At 40.6% G+C, this 19,387-nt stretch overlaps 1 protein-coding gene across 1 annotated transcript in view; it reads right to left on the reverse strand.

Moving 5' to 3' along the window:
- NPHS2 (nephrosis 2, idiopathic, steroid-resistant (podocin)) overlaps window positions 1-15,682 on the reverse strand; it is a 23,095-nt gene extending 7,413 nt beyond the window's left edge. Inside the window, exons 1-5 of the mRNA XM_006867093.1 lie at window positions 15,409-15,682; window positions 11,968-12,071; window positions 8,532-8,604; window positions 6,101-6,183; window positions 4,297-4,500 (exon numbers count right to left, since the gene is read on the reverse strand). Of these exons, the coding sequence (XP_006867155.1) occupies window positions 4,297-4,500; window positions 6,101-6,183; window positions 8,532-8,604; window positions 11,968-12,071; window positions 15,409-15,682 (738 nt within the window). The remainder of the gene's footprint in view (window positions 1-4,296; window positions 4,501-6,100; window positions 6,184-8,531; window positions 8,605-11,967; window positions 12,072-15,408) is intronic.
- Window positions 15,683-19,387: the final 3,705 nt, after the last annotated feature.

Raw genomic sequence — 19,387 nt, forward strand, 5'->3', positions numbered from 1 at the left:
GGTCATATTAAATAATTTAGTGTACTACAGCTAACCACTCCTAGAAAGATAGCCCTGCTCTCTTCCCTTCCCACCCAGAATGCTACATGCTATGTATGTATGTGTGTCTATGAATTTCTGAGCTGTATGTCATCCATGGTACTTTTAGTATTCTTTGCCAACACCATAACTCAAATGTATCAATTCTTCTATGGTCTTCTTAGTCATTGTCCAACTTTCACATGCATTTGAGGTAATTGAAAATACCAGGGCTTGGGTCAGGCACACCTGGTCCTCAAACAGATATCTTTGTTCTTGAACACTTGAAAGAGGTCATGTGCAGCAGATATGCCTAGTACAGAAAGTATATCCTTTGATATCTTGACTGCTGCTTCCATAAGTCTGATTGTGAAGCTAAGCAAAATGAAGTCTTTGACAACTTCAATCTTTTCTCCATTTCTCATGATGTTATTTATTGGTCCAGTTGTAAGGATTTTTGTTTTATTTATATTGAGGTGGAATCCATATTGAAGGATGTAGTCTTTGTTCTTCATCAGTAAGTATTTTAAGTCCTCTTCACTTCCAGCAAGCAAGGTTATATCATATTATCTACATATCACAAGTTATTTTGATTCTTCTTCCAATCTTGATGTTCTTCTTCATATAATCTAGCTTCTCAAATTACTTGCTCCGCAAACAGTTTGAATGATATGGTGAATGAATGCAGCTCTAGTGCACAACGTTCCTGATTTTAAAACATTCAGTATCTCCTCGTTCTAGTCTAATAACTGTCTTTTGGTCTATGTGTAGTTTCCTAATGAACACAAATAAATGTTCTAGGATTCCCATTCTTCTTAATGTTATCCATAGCTTGTCATGATCCACTCTGTCGAAAGTCTTTGCATAGTCAATAAAACACAAGTAAAAATCTTTCTTGTATTCTTTCCTTTCAGCCAACATCCATCTGACATCAGCAATAATATTCCTAGTTTCATGTCCTCTTCTGAATCCAGATTTTTGTTTCTAGCAGTTCCCTGTTGATGTACTGTGCAGCCATTTAAAAAAATTATCTTCAGCAGAATTTTACTTGTATGTGATATTAATGATATTAATTATGGTTACGACTTCATGTTCCACTGACCCTTTAATCATGAGATAATGTCCTTTGTCTCATGCTGGTTTCTGCCTTAAAGTCTATGTCATAAGAAATTAATATCGCCTGTTCTCATTTTTGATTGCCATTAGCTTGATATATTTTTTCCATCCTTTAATTTTTAATCTATGTGTGTCTTTATGTATAAGGTGTGTTTCTTGTAGACAACATATTGATGGATCCTGTTTTTTATCCATTCTGCTACTTTTTGTCTCTTGACTGCTGCATGTAATCCATTGACGTTCAGTGTAATTATTGATAGGTATGAATTGATTGGTCATTTTGTTGTGTGTGTGTTTTGTGGTGCTGCTGATTTCTTTGCTCTGCATATTTTCCTTTGCTGAGTTCATTTTTTGTGTGTGTATTTTCTTGTTTCTTAATTGTTTACAAAATCTTCAGGGATTTTCCTTTTCTTGATTTGATGTCAAGGTGTATTAAGTTTTTTGAGGTTACCCTGCAATTTTACTTTCTTCCCAATTTTAACAAAGTCTTTTATCTTGAAATCTACTTGACTTCCTCATAATTTGTAATTGTGTACCTATACTATTCCCTTTTTTTGCTTTGTAGTTTTCTTCACCATAAATTAGTATGTCTGATTCCCTATTTCAGTCTTACAGTTTTGTTTTACTTTGTATACTTCTATATCATGATTGAGTTCTGGGTGGTTTTGCCATGTATGTCAGTCTTTGATTTGTGTCTGTTGTTGTTGGGTCTCAGTCCAAAAGACTACCTTTAATATTTTTTGTAAAGTTGGCCTGGTTTTTACAAAGTCATTTAATTTCTGTTTATCTGGAAATGTTCTAATTTTGCCATCATATTTAAGGGATAGTTTTGCCAGGTATATGATTCTTGGTTGACAGTTTTTTCTTTCATAGTTTTGTATATGTTTATCTATTGCCTTCTTGACTGAGAAATCAGAGCTTAATCTAATTGGTTTTCTTTTGTACATTTCATTTTTTTCTGAGCTGCTTTCCGGATTTGATTTTGGAGAGTTTGGTTATGATATTTCTTGGTGGTTTTCTTTTGGCGTCTGTCCTGTTTGGGGTTTGTGCAGCTTCTCAAACATCATCTTTCATGATGTTAGATAACTCTTTGACTATCTTTTATGTGCTTTTCTTTGTCTCTTCCTGCTCTGGAATTCTGATTCCCTTAAGTTATTCTTCTTAATATTGTCCCACATGAATCTTAGGCTTTCTTCAGATTTTTTCTGATTGTTCTTCTAGCTCACTTGTACTGAGAGATTTATCTTCAAGCTCAGTAATTCTGGCTTCCATTGATTCAAATCTACTACTTTGCCCTTTTAATGCATTGTCCATTTCTGATACCTTAGTCTTTGGATTTCTGCTTGCAGGTTTTGTATTGTCCCTAATTCTTTATCTACCTTGTTCAATTGTTTCTGTAGTGCTTTTATGAATTCTTCCTTATTTTCTTTGACCTTTCTGTCAATCATTTAGAGGTGGAACTGACTCAACAGCACTTAACAACAACAACAAAGTATCATTTTGCTGAAATCTTTTTCAGGTAATTCTAATGCCTTTTTTGCTTAAAAAATATTTTCTAGTTCTGCCTCTTAGTCATTTGTTTGAGTTACTGTTTTGTTTCTTTGTGTGAACAGAAAATTTTCTGTTTTTGAGATATTGTGGTGTTGTTTTATATGTGTTAAGTTGATGAATATATGTTCATGTATTTTTAGGCACTCACCAACTGCTTTCTGGTGGATGTGATCAAGAGATAAGTTTGTGTGGCATTCTCTTCACTGTTCATTCATTTAAGTTCAGGGTGGAATTAGCTGATGTTGTTTGTTGTTGTTGATCCAGTGTCTAGCAGCTGGTATTAGGTCTTGCCCAAATGGTGGGACTGTAGAGAGTACAGCTGTAGCTGGACTGTATGTCTGCAGTTGTTGTTTCCTTTGTCTGTGACTCACCGGTAGATTTCTGCATTGTGAGCACTTTTTCTTGTCTCTGAACCTGCTCACAAATTCCCAAGATGGCTGCAGCAGGTCTGGTCAGCTGCCACAGCTCAGCAGTCACCTCTCTTATTGCCACATCTGCTTAGCAAGCTCTCATAGTAAGCATTCAATCCACTTCTCTATCTTTTCATCCGAGACTTAGAGTTTTAGGACTATCATTTGCTATCATCTGCATCTGTTTCATTTGGTTTTCCATATCGTTGTGGTAGAGGATCTATACAGCCTTTCTGCCTAGTCTGCCATCTTTCTGCACCTCCAAGTAGTTCTCATTTGTTTCCTCCTCAGATTCTTAATCAATTAAGCCTAGACAATTGTTTTGGACAGTAATCATGAAAGGATTGTGACATCTTACCTTTTTTATCTGAACATGTTATTTAAAGTTCATAATTCTTTAACTTTGTATATGCTATGCTTCCCCAAAGAACGTTCCCAGGAACTATGACTTACCATCTTTCTATATTACCAACCTCTCCTGTCCAATCCCACTAGTTCCATCACCCTGCTAATTCCCATTCCCATTGCTTTGGGCTATGTGTGTACTTACAATGCATTGAAAGCCCCTGGGGTAGAACTGAAAGCAAAAACTATGGCAATGGGTGACTGGCCAGTGCCAGGCTGTTGACTCTGACTAACTTAGGGTCACTTTGGCAACCACCCAGATTTGGTTGGGCATCTATTGGTAGATGGGTGGCTTGTAAAATGTTTAGAGATATTATCAACAACTAGCAACATGTGTTGTGTTTATAGTTAATTGGTGCTAAACTGTTTTCCTCTCCCTTGTTCTTCAATGGAGTTGATCACATTGCTTCATGTTGTACCTCCATATTGTTTGTTATTAGCTCCTAACAGGGCCCCTTTAAAAATACTGTGATTTTCTTCCATGCCTATCTCCCCTTGTTGTTGTTGTTAAGTGCCGTTGAGTTGATTCCGAAACATAGCAACACTGTATAGGGTTTCCAAGGAGCAGCTGGTGAACCTGAACCACTGATCTTGTAGTTCAACAACTTTGCAATCTGACGCATTAGCCCACAGCACCACACCAGTATCTCCCCTTACTTAGCTATAAATTTTTCCTTAGTAGATGACATCCTTAACAGTGAATGTTTGGCACATGGAAGACTAAATAAATGGTCAATGAGCAGATGAATAAAAGATAGGGACATGTTCTGACATATTTAACTACAAATATAAATACCTTTATATCTTGGGCAATGCTCTTTCTCTCTAGAAGAATTTCAGTGAAGGATCGATGTGCTAGGAGACGTTTCATGGTGGTCTGCACAAGGAACTGTATAGCTTTGGAAACATGAGCAAGACTGCGTAGCAGGAGAGCGGCGTTTTCCATTCGGTAGTAGCAAATCGCATCTATCTCCATTATAAACAAGTCTTTAGTCACAACCTAGGCAGAAAACAGTTGGGATGACATGCCTGATTCTTAGACTCCTTTTCCAGGTTAGGAGAGAGGAGCTAAATGTATTCAAAGGAAATTTCCTCAGAGTAAGATGACAGCAAGCAAAAACAAAAATAAAAGTAATTTCCCACCCTTTATTGAAAGTGCACATTATTAAAAAGTTGCTGTTGTTAAGTGCTGTTGAGTTGGTTCCAACCCATAGTGATCCTCTATAGGGTTTCCGAGGAGCAGCTAGAGAAGTTTTTTAAGTATAGGTTTTTATTAACTATACTAAGGAACTCACAATTTAAAGGAATCCTGTTGTAAATCTATTTGTAAAAGAAAAATCACGACAAAACTTCTTAAATGAACATTTTCAGTTGATTCTATATTGTTTCAGTTGTTCTTAAGTGCCATTTGAGTGAGTTCCAACTCATAGCGACTCTGTATAAGGTTTTCAAGAAGTTGCTGGTAAGCTTACACCGCCAACTGAAGGACTCCTGATTCTATATAGGTCTTTTAAAACTGATGCCAACAAAAAGGAAATCTGCTAAAAGAGAAGCACATTCTGGGAAAAACCATTTTAATGTACTGCTCATCAGAGTATATACTTGAGGACTGTTGAGCAATACACATCAAAAGCCCTCAAAAGACTTATGCTTTCAATATTTCCATTTTGAAACATTTATCACAAAATATTTTAACAATTTATAAAGATTTCATTATAAGGATAAGGATGTTATTCACAGTATTGTTCTTTTTATTTAAAAAATAGAAATAATATAACTAAACAACAAGGAATTGAACAAATAGTACATCCTTATGATGAAATGCTATTTGGCCACTTAAAATGAAGAAGAAGCATAGCTAATCATATACGATAGGTTGTTCAGTAAGAAAGGCATGTTACAAGACAGTATGTACTATCTGACAAAAATGCACCTATCTGTAAAACTAGCCATGGAAATAGAAAAGTCTAAAAGGAAATACTCCATAGTTGTTGTTGTTAAGTGCCATGGAGTCAGTTCCGACTCATAACTACCCTGTACAGGGTTTCTAGGAGCTCTGGTAGCATAGTGGTTTTGAGTCGGGGTTGCTAACCATAAGGTCAGCAGTTTGAAACTACCAGCTGTTCTGTGGGAGAAAGATGAGGCTTTCTGCTCCCGTGAATACTTGCAGTCTCAGAACCCTACACAGTGTTGCTCTGAGTTGGAACTGACTTCACAGCACATAACCACCACCAACTACATAATATCAACAGTTATTCTGGGGTTGTATGACTAGAAGTGGAGTCCTGTTGTGGTACTGTAGGTTAATGAGCTGGACTGTAAAGTCATTTGAATTGCAAGGTCAGTGGTTTCTATTTGCATTTCTTTTAACTTAAAGAAAGAATGTGAAAGCACCTTTAAACAAAAATGGGAGGCAATTTAGCAAAGGTTTATACATTTGAATCACTGATGGAAAAAATCTCTGAATGTTATTTATACTTTTCATGTCTACTTTTGAGCATAAATAGTTATTTTGCCCTCGGTCAGAGTAGTTAGCTAGGCTTTAAAGATCAGCAGGTATTGGAAAATGTAGAGAAAAAAAAATCCACCATTTGTCTTACCTCATGAAATGGGATCTCCAAGGTTTGGACCCGAAGGTCAATCTTGTGGTATGTATCCAGGCAAGGCAGAAAGAAGAAAAGCCCTATGTGAGGAGGAGGAGGGATTAATGAATGTCTATTAGGGAGCCTGTTTTCAGCAGCAGTTTGCAAATTACATTGTTTTTCTTAGCCTCCAACTGTACACAGACAATTGGGCCATCCCAACTCCACCCCCAGAGTGTGTTTTGTTGTAGCTAAGTTTACCATATCCTTTCTTGTTCATTCTGGGACACTTTTGAGGGTTAAAGGAGAGTACTATTACAACTTACTCCAGGACAACAGGTATAAACAGAGATTACTCTCAGCAAACTGGAGTCATTTTAGGCAAAGAGCTGAACCCTCCAGATGTGAAGTTACATGTTTCTTTCCTTCACTAGATCTAAACTCACTATGTAGAGTCTTGTAGGCACTATTATTAGGGTCACTGCCTAAGTTAGAACCTCTTAGGTGCTCTGTGGAGTCCTGATGTGGTGCTGTGGGTTAATGCGTCGGACTGCAAAGCTGTTTGAACTGCAAGGTCGGTGGTTCAAGCTCACCAGCTGCTCCTCGAAAACCTTATACAGGGTCGCTATAGGTTGGAACCGACTCAACAGCACTTCACAACAACAACAAAGGTGCTCTGTACAATTGATGTTAAGTCGCTAGAGTATTCAGGTCACACACTTTAGAGTCAGCAACCTTCATGGCATATTTATTAAACTGTGAAACCTGAGGTAACCAAAATGGCAATACCATGATACTGCCATTTGATTAGCTAGTGAGGGTTCACCCATCCATCATAATACAAAATCAATGTGCAAAAAATGTTTGTAGATTGATTTATTAAGACTTTATGAAGGCCAATTCAATTCTGTGGGCTCCTGAAATGAGCCAAAGCTTTGTTGGAACCACACTACTGTGTAGACCCATCTGTTGGTTTTGAATTCTCAAACTCAGAACAGTCTGGCCACTGTTCTCTACCTGTTTTTCTAGGTCTAAATTGAAACTTAGATATATGCACATTTGGACTTTGATCTTTCTCATGCCTTCCTACCTGGCTTGGAGCTCTAAACTCCAACTACTGGACTTTACTGACTAACCATACCTCTCTCTGTGGCCCATAATCAACTTGGATCTCTGGACACTAACTCCTTCAGATTTTAATGTCATAGAGATCAGAGACAGTGTCTCATTCATCCATCTCTATATCTCTGGTATTTAGCGCAGTGTTTGTGGCATATTTAACCTGTACTACTTAAATTATATCAACTGAATGCCAGTTTGCTAATTGGATACTGAACTTTGCCCATAACTCACAATATGGGTGTACCTAGGATTCTGAACTAGCTTATATTTGCTCTGAGAACTCACAGTACTCTAATCATATGTTGTTGTTAAGTGCCATTGAGTCAGTATCAACTCATAGCAACCCTAGATAGGGTTTCCAAGGAGCAGCTGATGTGTTTGAACTGCCAACATTGTAGTTCACGGTCTAGTGCTTATCCTACAGTGCCACATCAGGAGTCAATATACAATTTCTCAAACTAGTCCCTGGCCTACTTGCAACTCCTGCCAGCCTGGCCCCAGCACATGAGCTCTCTGTACCCCACTCTCTGTCTTGGCCACCTGCAACCTGGTAGTACTCCTCTCTGAAGAATTTGTTAATAACCTGTGGTACCAGCAAAAGATTCCAAAAATTCATGTAGCATATACAATGGAATATTATGCTGCTGTTGTTGTGCCATCTAGTCGATTGTGACTCATAGCGACCCTGTATAGGGTTTCCGAGAAGCAGCAAATTAATTCCTGATAAATACCACAACATGAATGAATCTTGAAAACATTATGCTGGGCAAAAATAAGTTAGTCGTATAAGGACAAATACTGTTTGATCTCACTTATATGAGATAAGCAGATCCATAGTAGCCACAGATTATTAATGATGACCAGGGGTGGAATGGAGAAGGAATGGGGAGTTTCTGTTTGGGGGACACTGAGTTTATGTTAATGGCAGTAGAATATTTTGGGAAAGGATAGTCATAATGGTCGCATAACATGAACAATGTAATCAATGTCATTGACTTATAAGTATGGAAGTTGTTTTGGCAAATACTCTGGTATATATATTTTCATCATAATTTAAACAAACAAAAAAGCAGATTTTATGAATTAAGTTATTTTATGTAATCTGAGGACCATATTACAAATATGCAGATATTGAAGAAATTGTTAAGTACATGAGGAAAAAAAAAAAGGGAGTGCTGGTATGATGCTGTAAGATAAGCACTGGACTGCAAGATCGGTTTGAACTGCAAGATTGGTAGTTCAAACTCACCAGTCACCCCTCAGAAACCCTATACAGAGTTGCTATGAATCAGAAATGACTATATGGCACTTAAAAGGTGTTTCTTACCAGGGCCTTTGGCTCTTCCAGGTAGCAGATGTCCTAGTCGGAATATAATTACTCTCTCATACTCCTGTACAACCTAAAGGGAAATTTAAGACTTAACAAATCACTCTAATAATGAAACATAAAGTTTCAAAGACATTAGAATGAGCCTAAGCATCAGAGATGTTTTGTTATGAGAACCAAGAAAAAATTTCTGCTACTGCATAAGGTTAGAGACTGACATTAGTCAACAAGATAGAGTAGGAAGCTCCAAGGACCCATCCCTCCACAGAAACAGGGAAGAGAAAACAAACAAACAAGTAAAAACAGTGAACGTTGTCAGAAGTCTGAAAAATAGAGGTTTACAGCCAAGAGACCACTAAATCAAGAAAAAGATTCAAACATGACAGAGAGCTTTCAAGTATTTTTCTTAGCCTTGTGCCAAACATCCTTCCAGGCATAGTGGTCATCTTGAAGACTGCAGGGCAGCCTGCATTCCCAGGGCGAGTAACCAGTTTCAAAAGGAGCTGAGTAGACTTTGTTCTCAATGCATTGTGTTTGTTTATTTTGATCTGTCTAGAAGTTCCACCTCAAAGAGACCCATATAAGGTTTCCAAAGCTACAAATCTTTATGGGAGCAAAAAGATACATCTTTTTCCCATGGAGTAACTGGTAGAGTTGAACTGCTGTGCTGAGCTTGTGATTAGCATTCCAGTGCTTATCCTACAGCGCCACCAGCACTCCTATTAAAAAGATAAGTGACATTTAAAAAAATGTTATTTATGTTTCAGGGCAAAGGATCTGAATAGAAATAGATGTTTCTCCAAAGAAATGGCCAATAAGCACATAAAAGATGCTCAATACCATTAACAAATTAAACCCACAATGATAAATAAGAAGGACTAGTGAAAACGTAGAGAAATTGGAGCACTCATACGTTTCTCTTGGAAATGAAAAATGATGCAGCCTCTTTGGAAAACAGTCTGTCATTTCCTTAAAAGGTTACATACAGAAGTTACCATATGATCAAAAAGGAGTCCTGGTGTGGCACTGTGGGTTAATGCATCAGACTGTAAAGTTGTTTGAACTGCAAGGTTGGCGGTTCAAGCTCACCAGCTGCTCCTTGGAAACACTTTATAGGATTGCTATGGGTCAGAACTGACTCTACGGCACTTAACAACAATAACAGGTATGTAATTAAGAAAAATGTAAACATATGTTTACCCCCAAAACTTGTACATGGATGTACATAGCAGTATTATTCATAACAGCCCCATGCTAGAAACCACAAGTGTTCATCAACAGACAAATGGATAAACAAAATGTAATATAGCTACATAATGGAATATTATTCAATCATAAAAAAATAATGACATACTGATACATGCTATAGCATGGATGAACCTTAAAACATAATGCTAAGTGGAAAACTAAACCAACCTAATTGTATGACTGCATGATTCCATTTATATGAAATACCCAGAATAGGCAAATTCATAGAGAGAGAAAATAAAGTAGTAGTTTCTAGGTGTTAGTGGAATGGAGAAATGTGGAGTGAATGCTAGGAGTTTTTCTTTGAAGTGATCAGACTGTTCTAAAATTGACTGTAGAAATGGTTGTACACCTTTGAATATACTAAAAAAACCACTGCATGAATGAACATATGCATGTGTGGGTGTATATATATATGTATATATTTGTTGTTGTTGTTAAGTGCCATCAAGTTGGTTTGGGCCCATAGCAACCCTGTATAGGGTTTCCGAGGAGTGACTGATGAGCTTGAACCACCGACTTTGCATTGCAGCCCATTAACCCACAGTGCCACACCAGGACACTCTCTCTCTTTCTCTATCTATCTATCTATCTATCTATCTATCTATCTATTTATCTATCTATCTATCTATATGTTGTTGTTAAGTGCTGTTGAGTCAATTCCGACACATAGCAACCCTGTGTAGTATAGGGTTTCCAAGAAGTGGCTGGTGGGTTTGAACTGCCGACCTTGTGGTTCAAATATATATATTTGAAGTCCTGGTGTGGTGCTGTGGGTTAATGTGCTGTACTGAAAAGCTGCTTTGAACCATAAGCTCTGGCCCATAGTGACTCTGTATAGTGTTTCTGAGGAGAGGCTGGTGAGCTTGAACTACCGACATTATGGTTCCAAGTGACTTTGCACATTAATCCACAGCACCACACCAGGACTCTCTCTATATAGATACATATTGTTCTTGTTAAGTGCCATTGAGCTGGTTCCAACCCATGACGACCATGTATAGGGTTTCTGAAGAACGGCTGGTAGGTTTGAACTACCAACTTTTTGGTTAGAAGTCCAGTGCTTGTCCTACAGCTCTACATCAGGACACCAGGACTCTGTGTGTGTGTGTGTATATATATATATATATATATAGATAGATAGATAGATAGATAGATAGATAGATAGATAGATATAGATATATAGTTGTTGTTAAGTGCCGTCAAGTGGTTCTGACCCATAGCAACCCTGTATTGGGTTTCCAAGAAGTGATTGGTGAATTTGAACTGCCGACCTTGTGGTTCAAACTGACCTTGAGGTCCAGTGCCTATCCTACAGCACCACACCAGTACTCCATTCCTATATAGACAAACAAAGGAGAAAAGGAAGATCCTGATGTGAGAGGAGTGCAGTCAGCTGTATCTATTGTAATGTACTGTATCCATTGTGGGTTTCCAGTCAAGGCCATGTCCTTTTCTGAGCTCCAACAAATGACTGAGAAAGGCAGGAGAACAAGGGCCTGGCCTTTGCTGCCTACTGTGCGACTCTTTTATTAGGGAAGTTGCTCTGGAGTTTCTTTTGTGCTGGCTGAGACCTTCACTTTCTCCGAGTTGTACCACATTCTGTGGTTCTTTCTATCCAATCCTTTCTTTTTCCTTCTCATTTCAGAGGTGTCAAACTTTCCCTGTCTACTCTGGCTCTCCTTCTCCTTAATCTTTCACAGATAACACCTCCCAATAAATCCCTTGCTCTCCTAATTCCACCCTGACATGTGCTTCCTTCATCCTCTTCAGAAACAGCGATCTGTAACCACTGGGGCTAGAGAAGTTGCCTAAGAAGTTTCCTGGGAAATATCTGGAGAAGACACCATGATCCATGCTGAGTTAATCTCTGTGGGAGAGGGGCCCTTAGTCTGATGGGAGAGATAGATCGTGAACAAATATACTTACAGTAAAAGTTAGTGTGAATGTAAAAGCCAGGTGACACCGAAGCACAGGGAGGGAAACAAAAGTGGGGTGATCAAGGAAGGCGCCATTGGCTCGTACATTTGAGTGAGATCCTAAAGGAACAAGAGCTCTTGTGGAAGGTGAGTAGGGTGGTGTGGACATCTCATCCAGAACAGACAGTACAGATGAAAACTCAGAGGGGAGAGTGGACCTGGTGTCGTCAGTGAGATACATCAGGAAGTTAGTTATTAGGAAATCTCACCTTTATGCAGAACCAGACAGACAAAGGGAAGGTCATGATGATGAAGACCAGGGACATAAAGACAAGAAGCCACTCAAAGGCCCCTAAACCAGAGGACTTGGCACCTTAAGGAAAAAAATAAAAGCAAAAGAATAATCATATTGGAACTTCACAATATTCAATGACTACCACTTGATAGTAAGCTCTGGTAGTGTAGTGGTTACGAATCGGGCTGCTAATCTCATGGTCAGCAGTTCAAAACTACCAGCTGTTCTGCGGGAGAAAGATGAGGCTTTCTGCTCCCGTAAAGATTTATAGCCTCGGAAACCCTGTATAGGGTCACTATGAGTCGGAACCGACTCCATGGCACATAACCATCACCACAGCTTAGCATCTCCATCTGAAGTCACTGTATAGCTCAAGACACTGAGGCCTACAACGGTAAAGCTATTTGCCCAAGGACATGGTGGCAGTACTAGGATTGCAGACACAAATCAGGGCTGTAACAGAACCACATGAGTTTATCAGTTAGTGTAACTATAGAATTATGTCTTCTCCACTTCCCTGCTGTAGATTATAGGCAAGTCCTGATGTGGCACTGTGGGTTAATGCACTAGACTGCAAAGTTGGTTTGAACCACAAGGTCAGCGGTTCAAGCTCACCAGCCGCTCCTCAGAAACCCTATTCAGGGTCTCTGTGGGTTGGAACTGACTTGACAGCACTTAACAACAACAACTTAATTTATTAGCGCATGTTTCCTCATCTGTGATATGGTGGTGACAGAATCTACCTCAGGAATTTGTGAGTGGTAAATCAGTAAAGCACTCAGTGTGTAGCTGTTGTTGCTAAGTGCTGTTGAGTCGGTTTAGACTCTGTATAGGGTTTCCAATGAGCAGCTGGTGAGTTTGAACTGCCAACCTTGTGATTCTCAGTCCAGTACTGATCTGATCCTACACCAAAAAAATCAGCCACACTAGGAATCCGTAAATGGGAGCTCCCTCCTTTGCCTTCATAGCAACCCTATACAAGGTTTGCAAGGCTATAAATCTTTACAAGAGTAGGAAGCCTCATCTTTCTCCAGTTGCGTGACTGGTAAATTCGAACTGCTGACCTTGCAGCCCAGCTTGTAATCTACTTTGCTACCAGGGCTCCTACATAGCACTTGGTGGTTGGCGGTTATGTACCATGGAGTTGGTTCCAACTCATAGCGACCCTGTATAGGGTTTCCAAGGTTGTAAATCTTTACAGAAGCAGATCGCCTCATCTTTCTCCCACAAAACAGCTGGTAGTTTCAAACTGCTGATCTTGAGGTTAACAACCCAATTCCTAACCAGTACACTACCAGAGGTACTTACTTCGTTGTTGTTGTTGTTATTGTTAAGTGCCCTTGAGTCAATTCTGACCCATAGAGACCCTGTATAGGGTTTCCGAGGAGTAACTTGTGAGCTTGAACCACCAACCTTGTGGTTCAAACCAACTGTGTAATCTAGTGCGTTAACCCACAGCGCCACACCAGGTCTCCTACATAAGTACTTAGAAGCACTCTAATTTTAGCATTACTGTTGCATTCAGTCCAATAACCATTTTATCATAGAAATTTTATGATTGATGGAAAGGCTAGCCAAAAGGTTAGAGGTCTGAGGCACCTCAGAGGCACCTCAGAAGGAAAGTCTGTAGTTCTTTCAGCTGTTGGAATCTTTCCCAAATTGTAACTTTCAAAGATCCAACATATACTGCATTGCTAGTAACCAGAAAATGGTAAAGTTCAACAGCCAGCAAAATGCAATACAGCTCACTCTTCCTTATTTACTTTTTAACACCCCTGTCCTTCATCCATACAAAAAGTACTGGACTGTGAACCACAGATTCCGTGATTCAAGTCCGCCAGCTGCTCTGTGGGAGAAAGATGAGACTTTCTGCACTTGCGAAGATTTAAAGCCCTGGAAACCCTGTAAGTCACTATGAGTTGGAACCGACTCAGTGGCTTAACAATTGCCACTGTTGTTAATGCCATTGAGTCGGTTCTGACTCATAGCAACCCTGTTACAGGATTTCCGAGAAGTAGCTGGTGACTTTGAACCACTGATACTGTGATTCAGATCTACTTTGCAGTCCAGTGCTTTATCCCACAGCGCCACCTTCTGGTATAGAGCTGTAGGATAAACACTGGACGGCTAACCACAAGGTTGGCAGTTCAAACCCACCAGCTGTTCCTTGGAAACCCTACATAGGGTCTCTATGAGTAAGAATCGATTCAACAGTACTTTAAAACAACAACAGCAATTCATTATAAAAGGACTGGAGGCAGATACATTTGTTCTGAAGAGTTGCTTTACTTAGTTGTTGTTGTTAGGTTCCATTGAGTCGTTATCGACTCATAGGGACCTTATTCACAGCAGAATGAAACACTGACCGATCCTGACCAACCTCACTACTGTTGCCACCCTAGAGTCCATCGATGCTACCGCTTGGCCAAGCCATCTCGTTGGGGGTCTTCCTCTTTTTCTCTGACCCTCCACCTTACCAAACATGATATCCTTCTTGACAATATGTCCGAAGTATGAGTGACGAAGTTTGGCCATCTTGGCCTCCAAGGAGCACTCTGGCTGCATTTCTTCCAAAACAGATCTATTAGTTCTTTTGGCAGTCCATGGCACTTTCAATATTCTCCTCCAACACCATAATTCAAAGGCATCAATTCTTCTACGATCCTCCTTATTCACTGTCCAGCTTTCGCATGCATATGAGGTTATAGAAACAAAAAAGATAACCTTTCCTAGCAAGTCCCTCTTTTGGTTTAACGCTTTCTTTTATCTTGCAAGAATTCTGCTATAATTCAGCATGTTCTTTGCTCTAGGCCCTGCACAGTTGTTCAAACCTATGTTGCCATCCAGTGCTTTATCCCACAGCACCACACCAACACTCTTCACCTTCTGAGGTGGTGGTGGTGGTGGTGGTTATGTGCCATGGAATTGGTTCAGCAGGAGCTAGAAGTACCTTCTGAGGTACTTACTGTTATCCTAGTTTGATAGATTTGCCTGTGATTGCAGGGCTAGAAAGTGGCTGTGCTCATATTTAAGTTCAGGTCTGGCTGACCTGAACTACTAGATCCTACTGATTCTACTTTGCAGGAGTGACCATCCTAAAGGAAGTTTACAATGGTTTTAGGTCAGACAGAGGAGGAAAATAAACCACACAGTTGTCCAGAACCTCCAATTCATGTATGTCTGCTTAAATGCAGTACCCATGTGTCTTTCCAGGGCCACAAAACCTTTGCCATGCTGACTGCTCCCCAATCCAGATTACATTCTTGCCCATGGGTGGCTGCTGAAGCCAAGTGTATTTATGCTGCTTGGGTTTCTTTTGAAGCACTTTGGTCCCCAACACGACCCTAACTCACGCCTTTCATTTCCTGGGATCCCCAGCGTCAGCCCTTCCCAGTACCTGAGCTACTCACTGTACCTTCATCCGGCTGCTCGCTTTCCAGCAGCGCCATCACCTGGGTGCCCTCCTCACCGGAACCCCGGACCTCATCCACGTCCACCACGGTGGTGGTCGGCGCTCGGGGCTCCTTGGGGCTCCGCGCCCGCCGGGAGCCCGGCCCCTCGGGCTGAGCATCACTGCGTCCGCGGACCCCGCTGCCCCTCTCTGCCTTCCCCTTCTTGGTCTCCTTGGGGCGGGACCCGCCGCCTCTCTCACCGGCCTCTCTGGAGGAGCTCCGAGTCCTTTTCTCCATCCCCAGAGCCCGGGCAGCGGGAGCAGAAAGATCAGCGGGCGGGGCTCCAGGGCCTACAACTACTGTCTCGTGGGGGAAGAGGAGGGGCGTGGCAGAGGCGTGGCGGATACCCTGGAACTAGAGCTCTCAGATGAGATTTAAGGGTGGGGAGGAGGGTAATGTTCACATGAGAGGCCATAAACCACGTCATGTTTCTTAAAGGTTTGTTTCTGTAAATTTATGGAATTAATATAAATTTAAGGACTCCTGGTGTGGCGTTGTAGGATCAGCACAGGACTGCCAACCACAAGGTCGGCAGTTCAAACCTACCAGCTGCTCCTCGAAAACCTTATATAGGATCGCTACCCTTAATGCTTAAGGAGCTCTGGTAGCGTAATGGTGACGAATCGGGCTGCTAACCTTAGGGTCATCAATTCGAAACTACCAGCTGTTCCGCAGGAGAAAGATGAGGCATTCTGCTCCTGTAAAGATTTACAGCCTCGGAAATCCTGTACAGGGTCGCTGTGAGTCGGAACCGACTCCACGGCACATAACAACAACAACCCTTAATAACGCTTAACAACAACATAATTTTAAGGAGTTGAACCGTTGGGATTTAGCAACCTGAAATAATGAAATACAACCTACAGCTGTCGAGTCCATACTGTCTCAGAACTGAGTTGTTTTTATTAAGTGCTGTCGTGTCCGTTCCTGCTCATAGAGATCCTGTGCAGGGTTTCCGAGGCTGTAAATCTTTACAGGAGCAGAAAGCCTTATCTTTCTCCCGCGGAACCACTGGTAGTTTCCAACTGCTGACCGTGAGATTAGCAGCCCGATTCATAACCACTACGCTACCAGAGCTCCTATAGGACTGATTGAATAGGGACTATCTAGAAATAAGAGTTTCCAAGGTGTGGCGCTGTAGGATAAACGCTGGGCTGCTAGCCTCAAGGGTGCTGGTTCAAACCCACCAGTCACTCTTTGGAAAACCTATTCAGGATCTCTATGTGTCAGAATAAGGATGACTGTAAAAGATTTGATGCATTTAAGTTATGGTGTTGGAGAAGAATATTGAGAGCACCATGGACTTCCAGAAGAACAAACAAATCTGTGTTGGAAGAAGTACAGCCAGAGTGCTCCTTAGAATACAGGATGATGAGGCTTCATCTTTCATACTTCACACATATTATCAGAAGGAACCAGTCCCTGAAGAAGGACGTTATGCTGAAGTGGAGAGTTAGCAAAAAAGAGTAAGACCCCCCAATGAGATGGATGGTACAGTGGCAGCAGCAACGGACTCAAGCTTAGCAATAACTGTGAGGATGGCTTAGGACCAGTCAGTGTATCAAAACCAACTCAACGGCACCTAACAACATGAGTCAGAACCTACTCGAAGAACAACAAACTTTTAGAGAAGCAGACTGCCACATCTTTATTTTTTTAAAAAAACTTTTTATTGTGAATTGAGTAAGGCTTACAGAAAAGATCATCAGTTTTATATTTAACAAATTATACATTTTGTTCCGTCCTCATATTTACAGTCTCCTCCAGGCAACAACAGTTACCCTGCTTCCTCCCTGTGGTTCCTATTTGCATTCCACCCACCTTCCTATCCCTTCTCAACTTTGTCCTTGTGGAAATGTTGCCCGCTTGATTTTGAATGATTGACCATTCTATAGTGAGTATACCTTATTAGTGTTGTTGTCACCTATATAAACCTATCTACTGCTTTGCTGAAAATTGGCCACGAGGGTGAATTTCTTTCTAGACCTGAAAGATGGTCAAGGGCCATAGTCTCAGGTTCCTTCAGTCTCCTTCTGAACAGTAAGCCTGGTTTTCATCATTATTACTAAATAATTTTGAGTTTTGTTCCACAAATCTCTATCCAGGACCCTCTAATGTGATCCTTTTCATAGCAGTTGGTAGTGGTAGCTGGGCACTGTCTAGTTCTTCTGATATCAGAGTCATGAAGACTGATGTTCACATGCTCCATTAGTACATTGAACTAATTGATTCCAAGTCTCTTCAATTCTCATCACTGTTATTTCTTCTGCACATGAAGAGATCAAAGGTTGCACCTTAGATGGCTGCTCATGGGCTTTCAAGATCCCAGACACTCACTACTCACCCAAGCAGGATATAGAACATTGTCTTTGTGGACTATGTTATGTTAATTGGCCATAGCATCCCCTGAGATTATGGTCCTGCTCCCCCAGGCCCAGCAATGATAATATCTAGGAATTTTTCATCATTTTGCCTGCTGTATGCTCTATGACATCTCTAGCTGTGTTTTAATGAAAGGTAAATACTCATGTATAAATATCCTCTTTCAAACTCATATATATATGTTTCAAACTCATATATATAATCTCTCCCATTCTTCCTCCCTTACCCATTCCACCCATGACTCAATCCATGTATCTGTGCACAGAACACTGTTGTCCCAAGGTTGAGTACCTATCACTATTTACCTCTATCCCATTTAGCCCATGCATACCTCCCTGTGTCTTCGCCTATCTTCATTATTCTTCTGGTACCATCCCTCTTCTTGTGAACTGCCCTCCCCCTTCTTGCATATTGCACTCCCCATCACCCTCTAGCCAGTAAATTACTCTCCCCTCCCTCCCATCTGGGTAGCATTCAAAGAATGTTTCTTTTAGTATGGAAACCTTTTCTTAAACATTTCCAATAATGGTCACATACAATATTTATCCTTTTATGATTGACTAATTTCACTCAAGGAGCTCTGGTAGCATAGTGGTTATGAGTCGGGCTACCAACCTCAAGATCTGTAGTTTGAAACTACCAGCGCGGTTCCATAGAAGAAAGATGAGGCGTTCTGCTCCTGTAACAATTTACAGCCTCAGAAACCCTGTGCAGGGTTACTATGAGTCGGAACTGACTCCACAGTACTTAACAACAACAATTTCACTCAGCATAATAACCTTCAGGTTCAGCCATGTTGTGAGTTGTTTCAGAGAGTCATTGTTATTCTTCAGTGTTGCATAGTATTCCATTGTGTGTATGTACCAGAGTTTGTTTATCCATTCTTCCACTGATGGGCATTTTGATTGTCTCCATCTTTTTGCTATTGTCAATAGTGCTGCTATGAACAGAGGTATTTATCTTTTTTTCAGTGTTGTAACCACCTGCCACCAGGACTCCTTGCAATACCAAACCCCAAACCCATTGCTATAGTGCCCCTAGACAGGGAATTATAAAACTTTATGAGAACAGAGAGTCTCATCTTTCTTCTGGTGAGCTTGAACCACTCACCTTTCAGTTAGCAACCCAACTGTGTCACCAAGACGCCTTTGAAATACCAAGGAGGTCTGCAAATTGTTGAAGGAGAGCAATGGTGCTTTATTGTTGGTAAAAATCATCTGAAACAGACTATGTGGTCCTAGTGTAATGCCAGAAAGCGTAAGAAGATATAAAACATCATTTGAGAGTGACTTACGGTAAAATTAAGTAGCCAGAATGCTCTTTCACGTATTTTGGACATTTTACCACATAGGATCAGTCCCTGAAGAAGGACATCATGCTTTGTAGAGGGTCAACAAAAAAGAGGAAGACCTTCAGCAAGATGAATTTGTATATTAGTTGCAACAATGGACTCAAACATGGCAATAACTGAGGATGGCAGAGGACTGGACAGTGTTTCATTCTATTTTACATAGGGTCACTATGAGTTGAAACCAACCAGATCTCACCTAACAGCAACAA

This window comes from Chrysochloris asiatica, unplaced genomic scaffold (genome assembly GCF_000296735.1).
Source record: "Chrysochloris asiatica unplaced genomic scaffold, ChrAsi1.0 scaffold00100, whole genome shotgun sequence".
Lineage (NCBI taxonomy): Eukaryota > Metazoa > Chordata > Mammalia > Afrosoricida > Chrysochloridae > Chrysochloris > Chrysochloris asiatica.